General features: G+C 48.9%; 1 protein-coding gene across 1 annotated transcript; it reads right to left on the bottom strand.

The window, feature by feature from the left end:
* Positions 1-332: 332 nt before the first annotated feature.
* LOC123190003 (rho GTPase-activating protein 5) lies at positions 333-3,982 on the bottom strand. Its single transcript, XM_044602544.1, has 5 exons — positions 3,445-3,982; positions 1,980-2,100; positions 1,770-1,889; positions 1,256-1,486; positions 333-1,151 (listed from the first exon to the last, which is right to left on the bottom strand). The coding sequence occupies exons 1-5, from the start codon at positions 3,855-3,857 to the stop codon at positions 588-590; spliced, it is 1,449 nt and encodes a 482-aa protein (XP_044458479.1). The 5' UTR covers positions 3,858-3,982; the 3' UTR covers positions 333-587.
* Between the last annotated feature and the right edge of the window lie 6,634 nt (positions 3,983-10,616).

Consider the following 10,616-nt stretch of genomic DNA (forward strand, 5'->3'; position numbering starts at 1 on the left):
TTGAACTGTCCCAACTGAATCTGGATGAGAAGATTGGGCGCGGTACAGGCGAGCTGTCAGACATGCTAATTGCTGCTATCTTGTTCCCGCTAACGGGGGAATGCATCTGTCTTACAAAATAATAATAAGTTTCCACAGCTGCACTGACAATAGAGAATGGCAGATGCATCCGTACTAAGGCAAATGCATTTATAAAGCCATTCACTGGCAATACCGAATGCATCCCCTTGGAAAAATGGAATATATACTGCCATTTGCTGATAACGTTCCACAATGACTTATCATAAAATTTGTATAAGAACAGTGCAGGGATCACTAGCTTTTTAGGTACATAATCTAGTCGAAGTTCACTGTGACTACTCGTTCACTTATATAGGAACCACATGATGCAATCTTTCACACGTTGTCGTCAGTTAACGATTATAATGTACACTGAAATCTGCAGTACCTACAAACTATAATTGGCTTGGCTAACCGTTTCTACTCACACAAACTAGAGGAACGGCCAATCAATCAACTAAACAAAAAAAGAAGCAAAAATAACTCCATTACCATTACATACAATCCCATACTATCTCGCTATCATATCATACCCAAGCTTGTCTTGCTTCTCTGGGAGCATCAAACACAGCCACGTCTGGGGCCTTCCTCATGGACCTACTCAACTGAAACACGGGGTGCCTGCACAGCCTCTCCACACCTTTCCTGAAACTAAATCTGTCGAACAAGCCCTCCGCGTTTCTGCTACCAAATTCTTTTCCGGAACTGTTCACTCGGCTATTCGGATCGTTGTGACGTGGAGGAACTCCACTGTGGCACTTATTGTGGTCCATATCACACTTCTTCTCTTGTTCTTCGAAATCATTTTTGGAGTTATGGAGGACTTGTTGAGCCTCAGATAGGAACTGTTCGGAAATAGCCTTATCAATCATCGGGTGATCGACCCTCTCCTGAGTTGAACAAGTGAACGGTTTCGCCAAATGCTCCGGCGCCTGAGGTTCGTCTTGGTCATTTGGGGAATCGGAGCATGACTGCAATGTCATGGATGCTGCAGCTGTCTCCTCCCTTTCCCTCACGGTCCTTACGATCAAAGTCCTGAGGAAATTCATCACCTGAACTGCATGCATCAGGGCGGTTAATGGATCGGCCATCTGGAAGAGAAATACCATGGGGTTAGTGTATGCTCGCGGATGTGCTTGGTCACACAGGGTTTGCTCTGCAGGTAAGAATAACAAATAGTAGTATTTCCAATAACCTGAGTCATGTTTGGAGCAAAAACCATAGCGATGTTTCGTGCATTCATCTTGTTGTAGTTTTCAAGCTCCACAACATCGGCCATTAGATTAATAGCCCAGTTAAGTAATGCTGCTTCAACTGGCGGTAGCATAGAAGCAAGGAGAGCGCACTCCTCTTCTGTGTTGCAGTGCATTACTTGCTCTGGAGTCAGCGTGTCCAATACTCCTGTTGGAAGTTCCCGAAACCATGCCTGCAAAAGAGCACGATAGGTCACGAGAGGATGTACGAGAAAAATGGTTAAATAATGTTTATCTAAATGTAGCCATTGCCCACAAATATATCTCTCATTTTCAGTTTCATGCTACTGCTCAAACTTAATGTGTATGGTTCCTTCCTGAATGTTCATCTTTAAGGCTCTAAACATGTTGGTTTTGCAGAGAAATTGCGCTCACAGCATACTGTCTGCTAGTCTTAGGTATCTCTTGAAGTTGAAAATAAAAGAGAGTTAGCGTTACAGCGGAAGTTCTCAGCACCTTTATCAACCCAGCCAGGCAATGTAAGTCAACTTCATCCGGAACCACGCCGCTGTTTAATTGGTCTCTGACGCAGATTTCTTGACCATTCTCTGCGTTAATTCTGAAGATCCCTTCAATCTAAGAACACAACAGATATAAATAAGCATTCAGAGGGCTTGAAGCTGGTATTTCAATTGCTGATTTATTAGCTTACAAAGCTGGCCATACCTTAAGTCCTTCTCGTAGATACAACTTCCTCTGCATCATCAAGAGTATCGTGGGCACACTATTTCCTCTTTGATCATATGAACATTGCAAAGAGGTTGGTGAAACGCCAAATACACTTGCACTGCACGGGAAAATATGACTAGGACAGGTTAGCAACTAGCACTAAGTAATAATTTGGAGCATCGAGTTTAAGGTCTTATGATATTTAGTTGACGCTTCATATCTAGCTTGAGGCAAACGTAGCAGAAAACATACAATCTGAGGCAACTGTTTCTTTTTAAGGGACTAGGAAGCAACGGCAGCAGTATGACAACGTTAAATAAATACTGAGCTGTATTAAATAAATACTGAAATCCTGTCCTGATTTGATGTTAACAACCTAAAAAGATGATGCGAATGGCATTAAAAATACAAAAGGTAAAAATAAACAAAAATCCCATACTATGTCAGATGCAAGTACAGCTGCTGAGATCAACCTAATCCAAAACATAAGCTAGACGAGAAGATTCCCATTGAGCTGCCCATGCCGGCCAGGTCAGACACCTAAAAAGTCCCAACTTCAAGGTCAAGCACATAACAAATCTGGGTACGAAATCCAATAAAGAGCTCAGCCGTTAGCCATGCAACAGAATCCCAAAATCAATTTATTTCGCTCATCCGCCGGTCTGTGTCCTCAGAATCGTGTTTCCACGTATCTTCAGAATCATGGCAACTGTGCCAGGAGCAGACCACTAGACCAGCCCTCACCCAAAAATGAATAAACTTCTGGGCTAAACAGTTTCCCACTCCTTGGCATGGATCGTAACCTTATAACTTATAATAGTACCATAATTCACAGAACTTCTGATTCAAAAGGCACCACTTGTCCTATTTTTAGATCCACTTGTTGACCTAATTAGTTAAACATTTTTTAACGAATTCCACTGTTCGTACCCTGTATCTTCTCTGAGTGCATAAGCATAACAAGAGAATAGCAAAACACAGCTCATTAAATCAGCATGTTTGCATCAACTACTCAGGAGCCTTCCTGGCAACAATAGTCGTACCTAGAGTTTCATGTGCTGTTAAATTTCTTATTTTATTTACCTTTTGCACAAAGTAAATAACCGTGTTCCGCTTGAAATGAAGTAGTACTAAATAGTAAATATCCTTATCGTGCGGAAGTATCTGATTGAAAATTCCTGGTTACCCAAAAAGATATACGAATTATCCTTGTTGTGTCGAAGTCTAAAATGTCTGATCACCCAAAAAATTATACGTTGTGCTGACAAGTGCCTAAAAAAGATACACGGTCCAGAAACTAGCAAAGCATTGCGCGCGGCTTGTTTCGATCACAAATTCACGAAAACTATACTACTCAGCTGTCAGCAGTCAGCAGCAGCGCCGATAAAAGGAAATTCAGCAGCACAATCAATACTGCAACAAAGAAACAAACCAGGTACAGAGTGGGTGGCAGAGAGCTGACCTGACGCCGGGCGTGGGGCGGGGCACGTCGGGCTCGAGGTCGGCGGGGAGGCCGAGGAAGCCGCCGAAGCGGTCGAAGGTGACGTGCGCGACGTGCCGCACGTCCATGGGCCGCCCAATCTCCATCCCCTCCTCCTCGCCGCCGCTGTCGCTGTCGTCGTCCTCCCCCATCGCGCCGGCGCTGCACATGACCAGCGACCGCCGCAGCGCGCCGACCACCGCGCCCACCAGCCCGCCTCCCCTCCCGGCCTGCATCATCGCCGACGGCGGCGAGGCCGTCCCGTCGCTCTCCGCCTCCTCTTCGAACTCGTCCTCCTCGAACTCCTCCTCTTCCTCGTCGTCTTCCTCCTCCTCCTCGTCGTAGGTGCGCGACGGGGAGATCCCGAGCCCGAAGCGCATCTGGAACGGCGCCATGGCGGCTCCTCGGCGGTGGCGGTGGCCGCGTTCCGCAGCGCGGAAGGGGAGGAGGAGGATGCGGGGAGGCGTGCGTGGGGAGCGCGACGCGGGCGGGCGGGGTGGGCGTTTGCCGGGTCACGTTTGCTGCCCAGTTTTTATAGTCCTCCCTCTGATTTTAATCCATCCGATCCGAGGGATCTAATCTGATTACCACCACCACGGCGCTCGGCTTAGCGGCTCGTGATTACGCCCACGTCGCCGGTGCTGTTGCCTGTCGTCGCTTTCGATCGTGTTTTTGCTTTGGCCTGGCACGCGATTATCTTTGGTTTGAAACGGGGCGGGACAAAGCGGAGCGGGGAAGTGGTTGGATTATGGTGGAGCATTAGTTAAGTCCCGGCGCTGGTTAGTGGGGCGGAGTGGGGAGCCGCAGGCCGGGTCGACCGCCACGGTGCGTGCGTGCGTGCGTGCGTGAGGGCTTTACAGCCTGGGCGGGCGGAGCAGTGGCAGTTACGGCCGCAGAGGCCGACTTAGAGCATCCACAATGTGCACTTTTGTTGCCTCTATAGCTGCCTCTAAGCCTTTAGAGGCTGCCTTTATACATTGCATGAGGTTGCCTTTAACAAAAAATCCTTAGCATCGCCTCTAAGCTAAGAGGCTGCCTCCAAGCTTTTGTTTCAATTAAAATACTCATATGTCCTTACATGTCATCCACTTTGTTGAGTCTCCCAACTGAAAAGTGATTCAGATATCAACTTGGTTATTGTTTTTATGGGACCGCTATAGCGGCTGCACTCAAATGCCATACATTGCAGCATTTTTGACTAACCTTAGAGGCAGCAATGTGGACCCCAGCTTAGAGGCAATGCTGCCTCCAACCATTGTGGATGCCCTTACCACGTGCCCCGCGTCGTGCTCCGTCGACTGGGTCGCCAGTCACCCGCCACCACGCCCCCCGACCCGGCCGCGCGCCCCGTGCGGGGCAGGCAGCGGTGGCGTGGCAGGGATCGCGCACCCCGCATGGCGCCGGTTTGGTGGTCGTGCTATGCAGCCTTCGTTCGTCGCGTGCGGTGGTCGGAGGCTTACCGTACGCGGCTTGGTACAGCAGTTGGTTGGGGGAAGGGCAAGTGCAGTACGCGGCTTTCCGAGCGTGCCCGCGCAGCGCCTCCGTGAAAAGACCCTCAGTAATCGCGACGTGACAAGCCGAGCCGGGCACGTACGCTCGCCAGACCACATGGCACGTGCGGCGTATGCGGAGCGTGTACAATTATTCGGCTGGAAGAAGAGGTTTCTGTGTATATAGTACTTCCTCCGTCACGGTTTAGAAGGTGCGCTTAAAAATTTTCTAGGACCTAAGTGGTTATTTATTGGTTGTGAGATGAATTAAAAAATAGCATTTACACTATGCATGCATATAAAAATAGTATATCGAAGTATTAATTAGCTATTAAAAATAAATGCAATGCGCTCTAAACTTTGTCTATTATGAAAATGCACGCAAATTTAACTGTATCTTCTAAACTGTGATGACGGAGGGAGTACTCTCCTTCGCGCGTGTTTTAATTAATCAGCCCCCACCTACGTCCCCTGCTCCAGCTCATGGCCGCTTCGCAAAGCAAGAGCGACCGGGCGGAACACGAACAGCCGATCCCGCGTACGTATCTGCTGGCTGCTGCGTGCTGTACTACGTCGCGCCAGCCGCTCCCCGACGAACACAAGAGGTGCTCTGCTACAGGGCGGGCAGACAGTGCGGTTGATCTGCATGCTTTCGTGTTTGTTGCTTTGTGTGAAAGGCGACCGTGCACGCAGGACCACGTACGTACTAACTCGTGTTCATGATCCGCTGTGGTGCAATTGTTGCGTTGCCTCGTCCCGGTCTCCTCCGGGCAGCCTCTATGCTGCGTGCACGGCGCACCAAAAGGACCACTCCACACAAGCGTCGCATAATAATTGTCGCTGGTGGATATTATGGGGCGGATGGATCAGCGCGTTCGTGTGCGTGCCGTGGTACTTTTTTTTTTTTTGAGATCTCGTGCCGTGGTACTTGGCAGGTCGTGACTGACGCTTGATCGTTTTGGAATTTCCAACTGTGTGTCCACGGATAGGACGATAGGGATATATGAGCAGCCGATTTCTGGAATCTGGGTGCACCGGAACCAAGTTTCCATGCAAGTATTGAAAAACTACGAAACGACAAAATCACTCACATGATTCACATGTGTGTTGATTAGAAAATTAACGTGTAAATTTCTACCATACAAGAATATGATCGGTGGTGTTGTGGTAATGGTAATTCTACCCATTGGTCTCGCCTAGTCCCACATGGCAAGTCAAGGAAGTCTAAATAAATTGTCGTGATCAACAGGTGCCCCTTTGCCCTTGAGAAGAAGATTTTAAAGACAAACTTGGAAAATAAACAAGGGCAAAGGGGCACAAGTCTATAATATACTCATTTAGGGCATTTTCCATCAGCGACCCTTGAGCGCGAGCTAGTATTGGTCCGCAGGGCGGTTCACACGCGCTTTCTCCCGCAAGCCGGAGACAAATGTGTGAGGGTTTTGTGGGCATTCGGACATGTTGTTGTCTATGTATACACACATGTATTTGAGTTTCCAGTCAATACAATTATAGCATGGATAATAAACGATTACCATAAACAAGAAAATATAATAATAACAACTTTATTATTGCCTCTAGGGCATATTTTTAACATCCACGGAGATGAAGCACGAGGTGGACGCCCTTACGACTGTGTGGCAGAGCTGCCGTGCCAGGCAGATCGAGGCCGGCTTGCCGGCCAGCTCGCCCAGATCTCTGACGACGAGGACGATCCCACGATGGCGGTGGGCTCCGAGGACACAACTTTGGCGGCAAGAAAGGGCAAAGGTGCCTAGAAGTACCATTCCGCCATTTAGCACGGGTCAGCCCGGCGGGAGAAAGCGGAAAAATTGAAACTCGAGATAGAAGGAGAGGTGGAGACGATGAAAAAAATAGATCGATTGATCAGGGCAAGAACCGAGTAAGGTGAGAAGAGGAAGTAAGGAAAAAATAGAGATGGAGGAGAAGAAGAACCAAGAGAAGAGGGCGTTAGAAAGAGATGGAGGCGCGCTGGCTCCGAATTAAGCAAGAGATGAAGGCTCATAGACCCCAAACTAAAAAAGATCGGGCGAGAGTTGATCGCATGGCCGAGCTGAATCGGTTCCTCGTGTTGGATCCAAACCTAATGGATCCAGTGGCGCGAGATTTTTGGGCGAAGCCTGGATTTGATCATTCATTTTACGGAACTCGAAGAAGGGGGCAGTCACACAGCAGGAACATGTGAATTGTACATGTCGCCGGCGAAATCCTTTGGTTCATGCAACTTGTCGAAAACCATATGGGTGTTTGCTTGATGTGGTAAATGTTTAAATTTAAAAGAAATCGAACTGTTTAAATTATGGAGGCTGAAACTTGGCGATTCTGAGTTTAGGCCTTATTTGCACAACCTTCGTATCCATAAGAAGCGTGCTGCATATGACAGATGACGATCATCGATCTGGCGGCTCTGACGGAGTTGCTCAATGCTCATGCATGGGCGCATGCTCCTGTTATTCTATCATGTGCTGCATGTATCACTAACTTTTGCACGCGGAGACAAGAACTACTCCATTCGTTTTTAAATATTTGTCTTTCTAGAGATTTCAAATGGTGACTATATACGGAGCAAAATGAGTGAATCTACATTCTAAAATATGTCTATATACATCCGTATGTGGTGACTATTTAAAATCTCTAGAAAAACAAATATTTAAGAACGGAGGGAGTATCAGATTAACCTTGATATCGTACCTTAAAGAAAGATCGGTAGCCTCTTTCCGTTATAAAATTAGGTGGGTAAACAACGACAGGTAGATGGGATCGCGAGCGTTGCATGCATTTTCCAATTTTTAACCTGAAAATCGATCGTCCAACTTGTGTTACCGTCAACCTCAAAAAAATAAAAAACTTGTGTTACCGTCACGGGCTAACATGCATGCATGCTTACTGGTAGCTTTGTTGGTGCATGTCGTCGTATGTGGAGGTGGCTTGTCGTGTCTCGTCACTTGTTTTCTGTCGTGTCTCGTCGTATGTACATCACTACAAGCCTTGCAAGCAATGTAGCTAATGAGTTAGTTGTGGGATGTAGCATTATGGAACGAGTAAAGAGACTTGCCGGTAACGAGATTGAACTAGGTATTGAGATACCGACGATCGAATTTCGGGCAAGTAACATACCGATTACAAAGGAAACACCGCATACTGTTATGCGATTTGACCGATAAAGATCTTCGTAGAATATGTGGGAGCCAATATGAGCATCCAGGTTCCGCTATTGGTTATTGACCGGAGACATGTCTCGGTCATGTCTAGATAGTTCTCGAACCCGTAGGGTCCACACGCTTAACGTTCGGTGACGATCGGTATTATGAGTTTATGTGTTTTGATGTACAGAAGGTAGTTCGGAGTCCCGGTTGTGATCACGGACATGACGAGGAGTCTCAAAATGGTCGAAACATAAAGATTGATATATTGGACGGCTATATTCGGACACAGGAAGGGTTTCGAGTGATCTCGAAGAAAACCGGAGTGCCGGAGGGGTTACCGGAACCCCCCGGGAGCTAATGGGCCTTGATGGGTCCTAGTGGAGAGAGAGGGGCTGGCCAGGGCAGGCCGCGCGGCCCCTCCCCTTGAGTCCGAATAGGACAAGGAAGGGGGGCGGCGCCCCCCTTGCCTTTCCCCTCTCCCACTCCTTCCTCCCTCCTCCTAGTGGGACTAGGAAAGGGGAATCCTACTCCCACTAGGAGGAGGACTCCTCCTCTTGGCGCGTCCTCCTAGGGCCGGCCGGCCTTCCCCCTTGCTCCTTTATATACGGGGGCAGGGGCACCCCATGAACACACAAGTTGATCATTGATCTTTTAATTTGTTGGGGAACGTAGCAGAATTTTAAAATTTTCTACGCATCACCAAGATCAATCTATGGAGTCATCTAGCAATGAGGGAGAGAGGAGTGCATCTACATACCCTTGTAGATCGCGCGCGGAAGCGTTCAAGAGAACGGGGTTGATGGAGTCGTACTCGACGTGATCCAAATCACCGACGATCAAGTGCCGAACGGACGGCACCTCCGCGTTCAACACACGTACGGTTGGGAAGACGTCTCCTCCAACTTGATCCAGCAAGGGGGAAGGAGAGGTTGATGAAGATCCAGCAGCACGACGGCGTGGTGGTGGATGCAGCAGGATCCCGGCAGGGCTTCGTCAAGCGCAAGCGGGGATGAGAGGTGTTACGGAGGAAGAAGGAGGCGCCAAGAGCAAGGGTGCGGCTGCCCTCCCCCCTCTTTATATAGGGGCCTTGGGGGGGCGCCGGCCCTAGGGAGATGGATCTCCAAGGGGGCGGCGGCCAAGGGGTGGCTGTTGGGTAACGTAGTAATTTCAAAAAAATTCCTACGCACACACAAGATCATGGTGATGCATAGCAACGAGAGGGGAGAGTGTTGTCTACGTACCTACGCAGACCGACTGCGGAAGCGTTGACGCGACGTAGAGGAAGTAGTCATACGTCTTCCCGATCCGACCGATCCAAGCACCGTTACTCCGGCACCTCCGAGTTCTTAGCACACGTACAGCTCGATGACGATCCCCGGGCTCCGATCCAGCAAAGCGTCGGGGAGGAGTTCCGTCAGCACGACGGAGTGGTGACGATCTTGATGTTCTACTGTCGCAGGGCTTCGTCTAAGCACCACTACAATATGATCGAGGTGGAATATGGTGGCAGGGGGCACCGCACACGGCTAAGGAACGATCTCAAGGATCAACGTGTGTGTTTAGAGGTGCCCCCTGCCCCCGTATATAAAGGATCCAAGGGGGAGGGGGCGGCCGGCCAGGAGGAGGGCGCAGGAGGAGTCCTACTCCTACCGGGAGTAGGACTCCCCCCCCAATCCTAGTTGGAATAGGATTCCCCGAGGGGGAAAGAGAGAGGGGGGGGGCCGACCACCTCTCCTTGTCCTAATAGGACTAGGGGAGGGGGGAGGCGCGCGTCCCACCTTGGGCTGCCCCTTTCTCCTTTCCACTAAAGCCCACTAAGGCCCATATAGCTCCCGGGGGGTTCCGGTAACCTCCCGGTACTCCGTAAAATACCGATTTCACCCGGAACACTTCCGATATCCAAACATAGGCTTCCAATATATCAATATTTATGTCTCGACCATTTCGAGACTCCTCGTTATGTCCGTGATCACATCCGGGACTCCGAACTAACTTCGGTACATCAAAATGCATAAACTCATAATAACTGTCATCGTAACGTTAAGCGTGCGGACCCTACGATTCGAGAATAATGCAGACATGACCGAGACACATCTCCGGTCAATAACCAATAGCGGGACCTGGATGCCCATATTGGTTCCTACATATTCTACGAACATCTTTATCGGTCAGACCGCATAACAACATACGTTGTTCCCTTTGTCATCGGTATGTTACTTGTCCGAGATTTGATCGTCGGTATCCAATACCTAGTTCAATCTCGTTACCGGCAAGTCTCTTTACTCGTTCCGTAATACATCATCTCGCAACTAACTCATTGGCTGCAATGCTTGCAAGGCTTATGTGATGTGCATTACCGAGAGGGCCCAGAGATACCTCTCCGACAATCGGAGTGACAAATCCTAATCTCGAAATACGCCAACCCAACATCTACCTTTGGAGACACCTGTAATGCTCCTTTATAATCACCCAGTTACGTTGTGACGTTTGGTAGCAC

Source organism: Triticum aestivum, chromosome 2A (assembly GCF_018294505.1).
Source record: "Triticum aestivum cultivar Chinese Spring chromosome 2A, IWGSC CS RefSeq v2.1, whole genome shotgun sequence".
Lineage (NCBI taxonomy): Eukaryota > Viridiplantae > Streptophyta > Magnoliopsida > Poales > Poaceae > Triticum > Triticum aestivum.

Bases quoted from the DNA above. Each gene is read 5' to 3' on its own strand.
- LOC123190003 (XM_044602544.1), bottom strand. From the start codon at position 3,857: ATGGCGCCGTTCCAGATGCGCTTCGGGCTCGGGATCTCCCCGTCGCGC. The intron at 2,101-3,444 runs GTCAGCTCTCTG...TTTCCCGTGCAG, and splicing joins CGCCCCACGCCCGGCGTCAG to TGCAAGTGTATTTGGCGTTT. The intron at 1,890-1,979 runs GTATGGCCAGCT...TTGTGTTCTTAG, and splicing joins ATCTACGAGAAGGACTTAAG to ATTGAAGGGATCTTCAGAAT.